Source organism: Pleurodeles waltl, chromosome 4_2 (assembly GCF_031143425.1).
Source record: "Pleurodeles waltl isolate 20211129_DDA chromosome 4_2, aPleWal1.hap1.20221129, whole genome shotgun sequence".
Taxonomy (NCBI): domain Eukaryota; kingdom Metazoa; phylum Chordata; class Amphibia; order Caudata; family Salamandridae; genus Pleurodeles; species Pleurodeles waltl.
This window is the reverse complement of record NC_090443.1, coordinates 81288339-81305000: the sequence shown is the minus strand read 5'-3', so window position 1 is coordinate 81305000 and position 16662 is coordinate 81288339. Positions and strand designations below refer to the sequence as shown.

The 16662-nt window shown below is 50.0% G+C and overlaps 1 protein-coding gene across 2 annotated transcripts in view; it reads right to left on the bottom strand.

The window, feature by feature from the left end:
• The window catches only part of LRP1 (LDL receptor related protein 1), a 1410884-nt gene that overhangs the window by 593545 nt on the left and 800677 nt on the right, over window positions 1-16662 (bottom strand). For both annotated transcript variants that reach the window (XM_069230782.1, XM_069230783.1), the window contains exon 50: window positions 15082-15204. In XM_069230782.1, the coding sequence (XP_069086883.1) occupies window positions 15082-15204 (123 nt within the window). The remainder of the gene's footprint in view (window positions 1-15081; window positions 15205-16662) is intronic.

Sequence of the window (16662 nt, the reverse complement as noted above, 5' to 3'; positions counted from 1 at the left end):
CAGGCGGCGCTGTGGGGGATCAGGGGGGACAGGTTTTGGTACTCACAGTATCAGAGTAGTCCTGGGGTCCCTCCTGAGGTGTTGGATCGCCACCAGCCGGGTCGGGGTCGCCGGGTGCAGTGTTGCAAGTCTCACGCTTCTTGCGGGGAGCTTGCAGGGTTCTTTAAAGCTGCTGGAAACAAAGTTGCAGCTTTTCTTGGAGCAGGTCCGCTGTCCCCGGGAGTTTCTTGTCTTTTCGAAGCAGGGGCAGTCCTCAGAGGATGTCGAGGTCGCTGGTCCCTTTGGAAGGCGTCGCTGGAGCAGGATCTTTGGAAGGCAGGAGACAGGCCGGTGAGTTTCTGGAGCCAAGGCAGTTGTCGTCTTCTGGTCTTCCTCTGCAGGGGTTTTCAGCTAGGCAGTCCTTCTTCTTGTAGTTGCAGGAATCTGATTTTCTAGGGTTCAGGGTAGCCCTTAAATACTAAATTTAAGGGCGTGTTTAGGTCTGGGGGGTTAGTAGCCAATGGCTACTAGCCCTGAGGGTGGGTACACCCTCTTTGTGCCTCCTCCCAAGGGGAGGGGGTCACAATCCTAACCCTATTGGGGGAATCCTCCATCTGCAAGATGGAGGATTTCTAAAAGTCAGAGTCACCTCAGCTCAGGACACCTTAGGGGCTGTCCTGACTGGCCAGTGACTCCTCCTTGTTGCTTTCTTTGTTCCCTCCAGCCTTGCCGCCAAAAGTGGGGGCCGTGGCCGGAGGGGGCGGGCAACTCCACTAAGCTGGAGTGCCCTGCTGGGCTGTGACAAAGGGGTGAGCCTTTGAGGCTCACCGCCAGGTGTTACAGCTCCTGCCTGGGGGAGGTGTTAGCATCTCCACCCAGTGCAGGCTTTGTTACTGGCCTCAGAGTGACAAAGGCACTCTCCCCATGGGGCCAGCAACATGTCTCTGGTGTGGCAGGCTGCTGGAACCAGTCAGCCTACACAGACAGTCGGTTAAGTTTCAGGGGGCACCTCTAAGGTGCCCTCTGTGGTGTATTTTACAATAAAATGTACACTGGCATCAGTGTGCATTTATTGTGCTGAGAAGTTTGATACCAAACTTCCCAGTTTTCAGTGTAGCCATTATGGTGCTGTGGAGTTCGTGTTTGACAGACTCCCAGACCATATACTCTTATGGCTACCCTGCACTTACAATGTCTAAGGTTTTGTTTAGACACTGTAGGGGTACCATGCTCATGCACTGGTACCCTCACCTATGGTATAGTGCACCCTGCCTTAGGGCTGTAAGGCCTGCTAGAGGGGTGTCTTACCTATACTGCATAGGCAGTGAGAGGCTGGCATGGCACCCTGAGGGGAGTGCCATGTCGACTTACTCGTTTTGTCCTCACTAGCACACACAAGCTGGCAAGCAGTGTGTCTGTGCTGAGTGAGAGGTCTCCAGGGTGGCATAAGACATGCTGCAGCCCTTAGAGACCTTCCTTGGCATCAGGGCCCTTGGTACTAGAAGTACCAGTTACAAGGGACTTATCTGGATGCCAGGGTCTGCCAATTGTGGATACAAAAGTACAGGTTAGGGAAAGAACACTGGTGCTGGGGCCTGGTTAGCAGGCCTCAGCACACTTTCAATTGTAAACATAGCATCAGCAAAGGCAAAAAGTCAGGGGGCAACCATGCCAAGGAGGCATTTCCTTACAGCCCCCCCTTGCCTGCCTGCAGCGCTGAAGAGATCCCTTGATCTCTCATTGACTTCCATTGCGAACCCGACGCTTGTTCTAACACTGCACCCGGCCGCCCCCGCGCCACTGAGGGTGAAATTTCTGTGTGGGCTTGTGTCCCCCCGGTGCCCTACAAAACCCCCCTGGTCTGCCCTCCGAAGACGCGGGTACTTACCTGCTGGCAGACTGGAACCCCCTTCTCTCCATTGAAGCCTATGCGTTTTGGGCACCACTTTGAACTCTGCACCTGACCGGCCCTGAGCTGCTGGTGTGGTAACTTTGGGGTTGCTCTGAACCCCCAACGGTGGGCTACCTTGGACCAAGAACTGAACCCTGTAAGTGTCTTACTTACCTGGTAAAACTAACAAAAACTTACCTCCCCCAGGAACTGTGAAAATTGCACTAAGTGTCCACTTTTGAAATAGCTATTTGTGAATAACTTGAAAAGTATACATGCAATTGAAATGATTCAAAGTTCCTAATGTACTTACCTGCAATACCTTTCAAACAAGATATTACATGTTAAATTTGAACCTATGGTTCTTAAAATAAACTAAGAAAAGATATTTTTCTATACAAAACCTATTGGCTGGATTTGTCTCTGAGTGTGTGTACCTCATTTATTGTCTATGTGTATGTACAACAAATGCTTAACACTACTCCTTGGATAAGCCTACTGCTCGACCACACTACCACAAAATAGAGCATTAGTATTATCTCTTTTTACCACTATTTTACCCCTTAAGGGGAACCCTTGGACTCTGTGCATGCTATTCCTTACTTTGAAATAGCACATACAGAGCCAACTTCCTACACAAACCATATACTAAAAAGGTAGAATGTGATAGGCAGTCCCACACCCAAGGAAGTGGAATCGTTAGAGGGGAGCTGGAGGAACTAGAAACCCCAAGAAGTGAGTACCAGAGTGACCCCCAGCGACCAGCAGAGCAGAGGTAAGTACCTGGTTTTCCCCCAAAACCATCAGGACGACTTTGGAAAAGGGTTGTGCAAGAACCAGAGAAGACTGGAAGAACTCAAAGGTGGACCTTGACAGAAGAAGACCTGCAAAGGAAGGGCACCATGTGTAGTTTGAGTTGGAGTGTCCCGTTGTGGCAGGAGCCACTACCCACCCTTCTGTGGATGCAGGACCAGGTCAATGGTGGATTAAGAAAGTCAGCATTGCAGCACAGGAGCAGAAGAGGAGTGTACAGAAGTGATGCAAATGATGTGCCATGTCGGTAGTCATGATGCAGACGGTCAGTGGTGCAGGAAGACAACCAACGAGCCTTGGCAAATGCATCAGAAAGAAAAGGACGTGTTGCAAGGCTGAAGAGGACCAGCAAGGCCCAGGGGAATCCACTCAGCAGTCCGGAAAGTCACCATAAGAGGAGGCAGCCCCCATAGGCAACCCACTGACAGCAGGCACAACAAGTCTCAGTGAGCCCACTCAGCACACCTGAAGGGGAGCCCCACGTGGCTGGAGCAGCTGAGGGGAGACTCTGCTTGGCAGGGAGAACTGTGGGGTCCGGAGCTACACGCAACCTGAAGATCCCTTGGAGCAGGAGCAAACAAGGCTTGCTAGCTGAAAGAGCCATGGTGCACAGGTTTATTGTCCTAAAAGAAAAGGCAAGGGCTTACCGTCTCCCAAGTTGGACAGCTGGCAGAGAGGACCAAGCATACCACTCCAGACCACCACCTATGATGGAGTATTCACGCAGTTCTGGAGGAGAGCAGATCCACGCAGCCGGTCGTCGTTGCAGCTGGTGCCAGCAGATGCAGGGGAGTGACTCCTTTACTCTAAGGGAGATTCAATCTTACTTTTTGGTGCAGACTGAAGTCTCGTTGACCTCAGAGGACGCACAGCTGGGGAAAGGTTGCAGTTGCTGGAAGAAGCCGAAGAAACAATGTTGCCAAGTGGAGTCATTGCTGGAGTTGCAGATTGTCGGTTCCTAAAGAGACCAGTTGTGGTTCCAGCAGCCAGAAGATGAAGTAAACAATGCAGAGGAGTCCTGCTGGAATCTTGCATGTCAAATCTGAGGACCCACCGAAGAGGGAAACCCTAAATAGCCCAGGAAGAGGGATTGGTCGCCTAGCAGAGTGACCACCTATCAGGAGGGGGCTGTGATGTCACCTGCCTGACCTGGCTACTCAGACGCTCTCAGGGGCCTGTGGCCACCTTGGTTTCAAGATGGCAGAAACAAGTGACCACCTAGAGGAGTTCTGTGAACCACCCCTGGCGTGGTGATGAACAGGGGAGTGGTGGTTTTGGGACAAGGACAACAGGACTAGTCCACGGGCTGTCAGAGGGCTCAATAACTCCCAGGTCTTACATCTTATGCACCTCAGACTTGATGCACACCCTGACATGATCAGGCTCCATGTAAATATTACTTTTATTAGGCAGGCTGTCACCTCTGTCAATGGTGTGTTCACACCATGTAGTTTGACCAGGGGTCAGAGAGAACAGTTCAGAGAACTGTCCCAAGAGATTTTTGCAGTCATCTTTTTGTGACTCTGAGAGGCAGCCTGCAAGCACAACCCCATCTACTGAGCCATCCCCTTTATTTTGGGAGAAGAGGTCAGGGAAACGGTCACTCTTCTTTCTATCCTTCATCAGTTTCCATTAGCAGGGTCATGTCAGACCTGTCATAGTAGGGCTTCAGGTGGTTCACATGAAGCACCCCATGGGGGCTTCTAGGAGTGCCTATGTCCTCACCTAAGGTAGGTGACCTCACCCTTTCTCTCCACAAAATGGTGTGGTCCACTCCATTTGTCTTGGAGTGTCCTGGGGACCACAGGCTCCAGGACCCACACCTTCTGTCCTGGCAGGTTAACAGTCAGCACAGCCTTCTAGTCATGCCATTAGTTTGCAACTCTTCATGTATTCAGCCATCCTACATCTGAGGCCTGGCACATAGTCCACAATGTCCTGTTTTGGAGGCTTGAGGGGTTGCTCCCAGCCTCCTTTTACAAGAGCAAGGGGACCCCTAACAGGTTGTCCACACAGATGTTCAAAGGGGCTGTAGCCCACTCCCTTCTGAGGAACCTCCCTATAGGCGAGGAGGCAAGGTAACAAGACAGCACATCTCCTTCTGAGTTTCGCTGAGTTGCATTATCATGGCTTTTAGAGTTTTATTAAACATCTCAATTAGTTCATTTGTTTGTGGATGGTGAGGGGTTGTGAATTTATAAGTGACAACACACTCCTTCCACATGGCTTTAAGATAAGCAGACATGAAGACTGAACCTCTGTCTGAGACTACCTCTTTAGGAAACACCACCCTTGAGAAAATTCCCAGGAGGGTTTTGGCCTCTGCAGGAGCTAAACTGGTCGTAAGAGGAATGGCCTCTGGATATCTGGTGGCATGGTCCACTACGAACAAGAATACATCTATTGCCAGAGGCTGCTGCAGGGTCCAGGGGGCCAATAATATCTACCCCAACCCTCTCAAATGGCACTCCAACCACTGGTAGTGGAATTAAAAAGGGACACAGGAGTGCCACCTGTCTTGTCAATGGCTTGACAAGTGACACAGGAGCGACAAAACTCCTTGGTGTCTTCAGACATGTGGGCCTTTGTGCTCTCTGAGGCCAGAAACAAAGCCTGCTCTGTGTGGAGGTGCTTGACACCTCTCCCTGTAGGAACTCTAACACTTGGCGGTGAGCCTCAAAGGTCCCAGGGCACTCCAGCTAGTGGAGATGCCTGCCCACCAGACAAAACCCCACTTCTAGCAGCACATCCGGCGGGAAAATTAGGTAAAACAAGGATGAGTGACCACTCCAGCTAGGGCCACCCCTAAGGTGTCCAGAGCTGAAGTGACCCCCTCCCTGCAGAATCCTCCATCTTGGTTTGGAGGACAGGGACCAATAGGGTTAGGAGTGTGCCCCCCCCCACACCAAAAGGAGTGGGTACGGGAAGGGTATAGCCACCCTCAGGGACAGCAGCCATTGGCTACTGCCCTCTCTCCCCTGTAGGCTCCTAAATCTAAGATTTAAGGGCTCCCAGGAACCTATCTCACCAGATTCCTAGCGACCTCAAGACAAGAAGAAAGAAGGACTGCTAAGCCAACCCCCCAGCAGTGAAGACTCCAATCGACAACTGACTTGGCCCCATACCTACCAGCCTGTCTACAGCTTTAAGGATTCTGCTTCCAAAAGGCAGCACAGCCAGCAGGGCCTGTGACCTCTCCAAATTCCCAGAGGACTTCCTTCCTACTAGAGGACCAAGAACTCCTGAGGACAGCGCCCCTGTCCACAAGAAACTCCAAGAAGGACTCCAGAACCGCCCCGGATCCGTGAGTCCTGCCCACTCTGCACCCGACACCTATGGCCCGAGTCCGGGTGGCCCACCAGTCCACAGCAGGTCCCCAGGCGATTCCGAACTTGTGTCCACCATGGGTTGACCCTTCCTGGTTAAGCCGACGACGTTTGCAGCTTAAATCCAGAGGGCCCCCCTGACCGCAAAAGAACTGGGCAAAGATACCCGACGCCCAAAAGTACCCCTGCACCCACAGCTCCCTGGCCTTGGGGGAATCAGACCGATGGTCCGGCAACATTCAGCAGGCAGCCCTCCTCCTTGTGCAGCCTTTGCTTTTTGGGAACCAAACCCCTGGACCCAGCCCACACCATCCTTGTGACCCCCAGGGTCCCCTGTTGAAAAGCATTGGGAGCCCAACGCTGTGTTTTCACCCTGCACCTGGCAGTCCCTCTGCCACTGAGGGTGTGTGTTTGGTGCTAACCTTTGCAAACACCAATTCCCGACCCCCCCGTACTCACCTAAACCGCCCAGGTCTGCCCCCGAAGGCGCAGTACTTATCTGCCAGCCGAACGGTTTCCGAGTGCCCCCAGTCTCCATTGGATCTCATTCTAAAACTTACACCAACATTGACCCCTGCACACGTCCAGCCCAGTGTTGCTGGTGGTATATGTTTGCGGTTATCCTGAACCTTGATCAGTGGATATCCTAACCTCCGGAGACTGGAACTGTAAGTTGAGTACTTACCGCAAAACTGCACTAACACTCCCCCCCCCCCCCCCCCCACAGGACTGAGTTGAAAATTGCACTGTCAACTTTTTAAAGTGAAAAGTCTTACTTCCTGTAAACCATTTTCTTTGCCAAATCTAAACAAAGTGCTGTTGATACATATGCTTGATACTTTCTTGCTAATGTACTCACCTGCAACAAGATCCTTTTGGTTCTAGAAATAAAGTAATCTATATTTTCCTATATAAACACATTGGCCTGGAGTTATCAATTGAGTGTGTGCCTTATTTCTTCACAACAAATGCATTGCACTACTCTCGGATAAGCCTAACTGCTTGACCACACTACCACAAAAGAGTGCGTATTATCTACTTTAGCCTCTGTTAAGCCTCTGAAGAACCCCTTGGCTCTGTACACACAATATCTCATAGTGCTCATGCAACTATGCCCTCACCTGTGGTATAGTGCACTTACCTATGCCACAGGCAGTGAGATGTGGGCCTGGCACTCTGAGGGGAGTGCCATGTTGACTTAGTCATTTTCTCCCCACCAGCACACACAAGCTGTGAGGCAGTGTGCATGTGCTGAGTGAGGGGTCCCCAGGGTGACTTAATGCATGCTGCAGCCCTTAGAAACCTTCCCTGGCCACAGGGCCCTTGGTACCAAGGGTACCAGTTACAAGGGACGTATCTGTGTGCCAGGGCTGTGCCAATTGTGGGAACAAAGGTACAGTTTAGGTAAAAAACAAACACTTGTGCTGGGGCCTGGTTAGCAGAATCCCAGCACACTTTCAATCATAACTGGCATCAACAAAAGGCAAAATGTTAGGGGGTAACCATGCCAAGGGAGGCATTTCCCTACAGGGATGAAGTTAGGGATCGGGAGGATGAACTCCCCCTCCTACCCTAAGGAGGACAGAGTCCAATTGCTCCTGACTCCAAGGATAGTGCTCACAGGACCTGGGTCTCCTACAGGGGAGCAGCCTCAATGAAGAGGACTTCCTTTTTTTTTCTTTTTTTTTTAGCAAGTATGGCCAAAAGATTAGCTTTGGAGAAACAGATCCTGGCTCTAGGAAGAGAGCAGAAATGGACTTAGCACCCATTAATGGTGGCAGCAATACAACAACTAGGGACAGATTACTCTGACACACCTAAAATCCCCAAAGGGATTGTCCCATAGTATGAGGAAGGTGATGACATCACCAAATGGTTCACAGCCTTTGAGAGGGCTTGTAGACTAGAATGTAAAATAAATCTCCTTTGGGAACTGTTCGCTGGTAAGAGTAGGGAAAGGCTCCTCACGCTCACTGGTGCAGATTCTGAATCCTATTATCACATACCCTGATTAAGGGCTTTGGATTCACCACTGAGGAGTACAGAATTAAGTTCAAGGGGGCTCACAAAATCTTGAGCCAGTCCTGGGTTGATTTTGTAGACTACTCAGTGAAAACAGTAGATAGTTGGATAACTGGCAGTGGAATGCGTTACTATGATGGGCTTTATAAGCTGTTTATGAAAGAAAATTGTTTAAGTAACTCCTTCAATCACAAGTTGCATCAATATCTGGTAGACCTAAGTCCTATTTCTCCCCAAGAATTTGGAAAGAAGGCAGATCATTGGGTCAAGACAAGGGTGACCAAGACTACCACTGGGGAGGGAGGGTACAAAGGAAAGGGGTTAGAAAGCCTCTCAGGGGTAGGGTGGTGAGACACCTAAGGGTCAAAGTAAAGAGTCTTATCAAGGGCCCCAAAAACCTGCTCAGCGGGGTGGGCCCGAGCCTCTTCACAATCTTCACATGGGTACAAGGGTAAAAACTTTGATCCAAAAAGACTTGGTGTCACAACTGTGAACAGAATGTACACCAAACAGGAGTCTTGGCCTAGAACCCCCACAGCACTACACCAGTTAGAACTGGTATAGCCAGTCTCCAAGTGGTATCAATAGTGAGCCCAGAGCAAATCAGGGTTTACACTGAAACAAATACAGGCAGCAACTCTTGATTAGTGGGACAAAAGTAGAAACCCTGAGGGATACAGCTGCCAGTGTCACCACACTGGCAGGGTTTACTGGCCTGAAACAGATGATGGTCCCTTCTGCAATCCCTGCAGAGTGTCTGCTAAGGAATGATTTTGAGTCCTCAGCTTGGGCTGAGGCAGAACTCAAAACCCATGCAGCTATGCTGTGGATCCTTGAGATGGTGTGTGTGAAAACTAGAGCACAAGGCTGAGCACAGGGTGAAAAAGAAGTGTTGGAAACTGGAATAATGGCCCAACCTTCCAAGAGAAAGGGCAAGAATACTGAGGGACCAGCTTCTCAACAGCAACAAACCCAAGACTCCTCTTCTCAGAAAGAAGTCCTAACCTCAGGGGGAACTGAGTCCATGGAGATTGTAGGAAGTTGGCTCTGTATGCACTATTTCAAAGTAAGGAATAGTATGCACAGAGTCCATACATACGGGATAGCCACCACCTGGGCAAGGGAGAGGACCACCTGGGGGTCGCTCCTGCACTGGAGGTCGGATCCTTCAGGTCCTGGGGGCTGCGGGTGCAGAGTCTTTACCAGGCCTCGGATCTTAGAAGCAGGCAGTCGCGGTCAGGGGGAGCCTCGGGATTCCCTCTGCAGGCGTCGCTGTGGGGGCTCAGGGGGGGCAACTCTGGCTACTCACGGTCTCGCAGTCGCCGGGGAGTCCTCCCTGAAGTGATTGTTCTCCACAAGTCGAGCCGGGGGCATCAGGTGCAGAGTGTCAAGTCTCACGCTTCGGCGGGAAACGCAAGTTGTTTCAAAGTTGCTTCTTTGTAGCATAGTCGCAGTCTTGGATGAACAGAGCTGCTGTCCTCGGGAGTTCTTGGTCCTTCTAGATGCAGGGCAGTCCTCTGAGGCTTCAGAGGTCGCTGGTCCCTGGGGAGAGCGTCGCTGGAGCAGTGTCTTTAGAAGTGGGGAGACAGGCCGGTAGAGCTGGGGCCAAAGCAGTTGGTGTCTCCGTCTTCTCTGCAGGGTTTTTCAGCTTAGCAGTCCTCTTCTTCTTAGGTTGCAGGAATCTGAGTTCCTAGGTTATGGGGAGCCCCTAAATACTGAATTTAGGGATGTGTTTAGGTCTGGGGGGTTAGTAGCCAATGGCTACTAGCCCTGAGGGTGGGTACACCCTCTTTGTGCCTCCTCCCTGAGGGGAGGGGGGCACATCCCTAATCCTATTGGGGGAATCCTCCATCTGCAAGATGGAGGATTTCTAAAAGTTAGAGTCACCTCAGCTCAGGACACCTTAGGGGCTGTCCTGACTGGCCAGTGACTCCTCCTTGTTTTTCTCATCATCTCCTCCGGCCTTGCCGCCAAAAGTGGGGCCGTGGCCGGAGGGGGGCGGGCAACTCCACTAGCTAGAGTGCCCTGGGGTGCTGTAACAAAGGGGGTGAGCCTTTGAGGCTCACCGCCAGGTGTTACAGTTCCTGCAGGGGGAGGTGATAAGCATCTCCACCCAGTACAGGCTTTGTTACTAGCCACAGAGTGACAAAGGCACTCTCCCCATGTGGCCAGCAACATGTCTGGTGTGTGGCAGGCTGTAAAAACCAGTCAGCCTACACGGGTAGTCGGTTAAGGTTTCAGGGGGCACCTCTAAGGTGCCCTCTGGGGTGTATGTTACAATAAAATGCACAATGGCATCAGTGTGCATTTATTGTGCTGAGAAGTTTGATAACAAACTTCACAGTTTTCAGTGTAGCCATTATGGTGCTGTGGAGTTCGTGCATAACAGACTCCCAGACCATATACTCTTATGGCTACCCTGCACTTACAATGTCTAAGGTTTTGCTTAGACACTGTAGGGGCACAGTGCTCATGCACTTGTGCCCTCACCTATGGTATACTGCACCCTGCCTTAGGGCTGTAAGGCCTGCTAGAGTGGTGAATTATCTATACCTGTAGGCAGTGTGAGGTTGGCATGGCACCCTGAGGGGAGTGCCATGTCGACTTAGTCGTTTTGACCTCACTAGCACACACAAGCTGGCAAGCAGTGTGTCTGTGCTGAGTGAGGGGTCCCCAGGGTGGCATAAGACATGCTGCGGCCCTTAGAGACCTTCCCTGGCATCAGGGCCCTTGGTACCAGGGGTACCAGTTACAAGGGACTTACCTGGATGCCAGGGTGTGCCAATTGTGGAAACAAAAGTACAGGTTAGGGAAAGAACACTGGTGCTGGGGCCTGGTTAGCAGGCCTCAGCACACTTTCAAATCAAAACTTAGCATCAGCAAAGGCAAAAAGTCAGGGGGTAACCATGCCAAGGAGGCATTTCCTTACAGAGATGGATCCTTATCAAGTAGAGCTCTTGGGCTCAGGGGGCACCTCGGGGACCAGCTGTGCCAGGGACAGAAAACCTGCCCCACTCGAAGGCTTGAGGCAGCTAACAGCTGCACAAGAAAAGAGAGATGTTGGTGGCTCCCACAGGGTCTATTGGGAGGAGGGAGTCCTGCAACACTGAAGCCAGAGACACCAGACCTTGAGCAACCAGGACAATGGCAGTGCCTCAGCAGTTTAGGGAGTTTCTCCTCACTCAAGCCCATGACATCTCCCTAGCTGGGCATGTGGGACAGGCGGCAAAAACTTAGAATAGGCTTGTCAACCATTTCTATTGGCCCAATATGTCTCAAAAGGTGAAGACGTTTTAGAACTTCTAGGTCACCTGCGAAGCCAGTGGTAAGGCAGGTGACCACCCAAAGACGCCCGCATTCCACTACCTGTGGAAGGAGTGCTATATCGACTTTGCCTTTTTCTCCCCACCAGCACACACAAGCTGCAAAGGCAGTGTGCATATGCTTGGTGAGGGGTCCCTCAGGGTGGCAAAATACATGCTGCAGCCCTTGGGGACCTTCCCTCGCCACAGGGTCCTTAGTACAACTGGTACCTTTTACAAGGGACTTAACTGTGTGCCATGGGTATGGCAATTGTGAACAAAAAGTTATAAATTTTGGGAAAGAACACTGGTGCTGGTTAGCAGGATCCCATACAAACAGTGCCACTTGCCTACAGGCGCCATCCAACTATAGCTGTCAACCGGCTAGTCCAGGCAAGGTGGAGACATCAGTGGGCCTCATATGTTCTACTACTGTACAACTGAACTCTACTCATCCTGTCACTTTCATTAAGATGGAGGACTGAGTTGGACCTGCCGGAATTCAACTGCAGGCTCACTATGTTGCTACAATTTCCAACTGAATACTGTTGTTATGGTAGATCACAAAATGCTCTGCTGGGCCAGAAATGCCAGACTGTACAGTAGGATGATCATTAAACAGATCTAATTACAAGGATAATCAACAAGGAATCACCAGTAGCGGTTTTTGAAATACAAGAGTGCAGGAATGGTTATCCCCACTTTCTGTCTGTTGTCAGTATGTTTGAGTGTGTCTACTGGGTTCCTCTAACCAGGACCCCCGTAGTTCTGCTCTCTCCTCTAAATTGTACCTTTTTCTTCCCACAATTGGCATACTGGTCCCTCCATGTAAGTCCCTAGTATATAGTACCTAGGTACCCAGGGCATTGGGATTCCAGGGGATCCCTACGGGCTGCAGCAATGTTTCTGCCACCCATAGAGAACCCATGCAAAGGGTTCTGCAGGCCTGCCATTGCAGCCTGTGTGAAACAGGTGTATGCACCCGTTTTCACTACAGGTCTCTACACCAGGACGCTATAAATCACCCCTATGGTATGCCCTCTCAGCCCAGAGGACAGGGTGCAGGTACCTGTGTGTGAGGGCACCCCTGCACTAGCAGAAATGTCCCCACAAACTCCAGATCCATTTTCCTGGACTTTGTGAGTGCAGGGCTGCCATTTTACCCGTGTACTGGACATAGGTCACTACTTATGTCCAGCTACAAAATGGTAACTCTGAACCTGGGCATGTTTGGTATCAAACATGTCAGAGTCATACCCCAATGCTGTTGCAAGTATTGGAAGTATGATTCCATGCACTCTGGGGACTCCTTAGAGGACCCCCAGTATTGCTACCACCAGTCTTACAGGGTTAGCCGGGCAGCCCAGATGCTGCCACCCCTCAGACAGGTTTCTACCCTCCTGCTGCTTGATCTGATCAAGTCCAGGAAGGCAGAACAGAGGATTTCCGTTGTGAGAGGGAGGTAACACCCTCTTCTGTTGGAATAGGTGTGACTGGCTTGGGAGGGGTAACCTCCCCAAGTCACTGGTTTGCTTTGAAGGGCACATTTGGTGCCCTCCGTGCATAAACCAGTCCACACCACTTAAGGACCCCTCAGTCCCTGCTCTGGTGCGAAACTGGACAATGGGAAGGGGAGTGACCACTCCTCTGTCCATCACCACCCCAGGGGTGGTTCCCAGAGCTCCTCCAGAGGGTCCCTGGCTTCTGCCATCTTGTTTCTAAGGTTGGCAGGGAACTCTGGGAGCATCCGAGTGGCCAGGCAGGTGACGTCAGAGCACCCTCCTGAGAGGTGCTTACCTGGTTAAGTGACCAATCCCCCTTTCAGGGCTAGTTAGGGTCTCTCTCTTGAGTGGGCCCTAAGATTCGGCTTGCAAGATTCCAGGAGGACTTCTCTGGAACCTTCACTTCGACTTCTGACCTCCGGAGCTGCGAATGGGACCTCCAGGACCCGACAAGCTGTTCCAAGAAAAAAGGACTCTTCAGAACCATTGATTCCAGGGGTCTTGCCAGCTTTGCAACAATTTCCTTGCCGTGCATCCTCAGAAGACTGCAAATCATCAGCCTGTACAAGAAGGAATCTCCCTTGGAGTGAAGAAGTCACTCCCCTGCAACCGTGGGCACCTACGACAAGCGACGGCCGGCTGCGTGGATCCAATCTTCTGCTGAGCTGCGTGGATCCTGCATCACATGGGTGGTGGTCCGAAGTAGTCCTCTTGGTCCTTTCTGCCAGCTGTCCAACTTTAGTGGAGGTAAGCCTTTGCCTTCCCATGCAGGACAGCACCCCCGTGCACTGTGTCTCTTGCAGCTGCCAAGGCTTGATTGAATCTCCTCCAAGGGATCGTCAGGCAACATGTAGCTGCAGCCCCCAGCACTCCATCCTGCAAAGCACAGCCTCCTGCGTGGTTCTCCTGCTGCGTGGGCTCCTTCTGCGACTCCTGTGTCCCTGTCCTGTGGGACTCGGTGGGTGGTGCTCTGCTCCTGTGGAGTCTCTGTACTGCTGAGGGTCCCCTGTGACTCCCCCTCCTGGGTTGAGTCCTCCTGGGCCTTGCTGGTCCCCAGCAGCACCTCTTTTCCACTAACCGCACGTTTGCTTTTGCCAAGGCTTGTTGGTGGAAATCCTGCACCAACACACGTCTGCAATCTTCCTTCCAGCGTAGGACATCTTCTGCATCCATCAGAAACTCTTCTCTTCAGCACCGTTGACCAACTCCTGCATCCACAGCAGGGTGGGTGGTACCTCCTGGACTCCACTGTGACTTTTTGACTTGGTCCCCTATCTCCACAGGTCTTCTTTCTTCAGAAATCCACCCCTGATTTTCGTGCAGTCTTCTCTGGGTGTCTTTTTCTTATTTTCCTCCTTTTGGGTGGTTTGGGGAAAATCTAGTGTTTTACTCCTGCATTCCTTGTCGCTGGGGGGTACTGTGTTACTTAACTTTGTGGTTCTCTAGTACTCCCAGCTCCCCTTAAGGTCACTATTGGTTTTTATTATTTGCACTGTTTTCTAACCTTTGCTATGCCTATTTATGATTGCTAGTGTATATATTTAGTGTGTTACTTACCTCCTAAGGGTGGGTCACCTGTCTAGTGTTTTGTGGTGATTTGCCAAAAATAAAGTATTTTTGTACAACAGAGTGTTTTCTTTCATGTGTGTAAGTGTTGCTTAACTATAGAGGTATTGCATGAGCTTTGCATGTCTCCTAGATAAGCCTTGGTTGCTCATCCACAGCTACCTCTAGAGAGCCCTGGCTTCTAGACACTGTCTACACATCACTAAGAGGGTATACCTGGACTTGGTATAAGGTGTAAGTACCATAGGTACACACCACACACCAGGCCAGCTTCCTACAAAGAGACAGTGACATTACTCATTTTCATTGCATGACGCACCCGACTAATCTCTACATAGTTAAGTCTAATATGAAAATTATGTGGCCAGGTAGATGCTTCAATAAGAAGAGAGTCTCATGTTAAAGCTGCTATAGTGGGTAAAACTCTCTACTCAAGTAGTTAAACAATGTGCAAGAGTCAAGTAGTCGCTCACTGTATTTGGAAAAGGGATTATACCATTCAAAGTGAGACTATATGTAATAAAACACTCACAGTACAGGAACTTGTGAACTTTTGTGGCTGGATACAGCAGAACACACAATGAACTATCTGACCACACACAGAAGTGCTCATCTTCATATAAGCAAGCTCAGGGCACAAGGATTCCATTGTGCTGCACTGGATAAAGCCAGGTACTTACCACAGTGTGTCTCATCTGCACCATTCTCACAGTCAACCTCCTTGTCGCAGGTCCAACTCATGGGGATACATCTCCCGTTAGGACAGGCAAAATAGTTCACAGGGCACCTTGGTTTACGGAAACCTAATGGATCAAGGTAGGACAACAGCAGGGGAAAAAGGCAAATATTAGAACGCTGTCTTGTTAAGATGGTAGCGGTGTACTGGGACAACAGCTTTTGTTACCATCACTTCCAGCACTGATGAATGGGCAGTGTTGCAAAACAAAAAACAAAACAGAAAAAAATAGAAAGGAAAAAAAAAGAAAAAGTCTTCTTGCCTGACACAGTGAAGCCAATTACACTCAAAGAGGGATTGAAAATGAATTCATCAAAACAGCTTTATAACATCCAGTCATGCACACTCGATCTGTGGGACTACAGAGCATACACGGGATTAGTGGGCTCAAATCCTTGTGGTTGAGGTATGCTTTTTTATTCTACTGTGGTAGAGATTCACAACCTATATTCATCCAGGTGAGCTCTTGTGATTCAAAAACTATTGAGCAGAACATGCCTGATATCTGATAAGGAAAGGAAAATGTCACTTACCCAGTGTACATCTGTTCGTGGCATTAGTCGCTGCAGATTCACATGCTGTGCATAGTCCGCCGTCTGGTGTTGGGTCGGAGTGTTACAAGTTGTTTTTCTTCGAAGAAGTCTTTTCGAGTCACGGGACTGAGGGACTCCTCCTACTTTGGTTCCATTGCGCATGGGCGTCGACTCCATGTTAGATTGTTTTCCCCGCAGAGGGTGAGGTAGGAGTTGTGTATGTTAGTAATAGTGCCCATGCAATGGAATGACTAAGTATGTACAAAATGAAGCTTAAAGTAATATATTTACAAATGTACAAATGTTGAAGATTACTTCCAAACGGCTACAGGCTCCCGGGGAGGCGGGTGGGCGCATGTGAATCTGCAGCGACTAATGCCACGAACAGATGTACACTGGGTAAGTGACATTTTCCGTTCGGTGGCATGTGTAGCTGCAGATACACATGCTGTGCATAGACTAGTAAGCAGTTATCTCCCCAAAAGCGGTGGTTCAGCCTGTAGGAGTGGAAGTAGTTTGAAATAAAGTTCTTAGTACAGCTTGACCTACTGTGGCTTATTGTGCAGATAACACGTCTACACAGTAGTGCTTAGTAAATGTGTGAGGCGTAGACCATGTGGCCGCCTTACATATTTCGTTCATCTGAATATTTCCTAGAAAGGCCATGGTAGCACCTTTCTTTCTGGTTGAGTGTGCCTTTGGTGTAATAGGCAGTTCTCTCTTTGCTTTAAGATAGCAGGTTTGGATGCACCTAACTATCCATCTAGCTATACCTTGTTTTGATATTGGATTTCCTGTATGAGATTTTTGAAATGCAATAAATAGTTGTTTTGTTTTCCTAATTAGTTTTGTTCTGTCAATGTAGTACATTAGTGCTCTTTTGATGTGTAATGTATGTAGTGCTCTTTCAGCTATTGAGTCTGGCTGTGGAAAGAACACTGGCAATTCTACTGTTTGATTTAAGTGGAACAGTGAGATGACCTTTGGTAAGA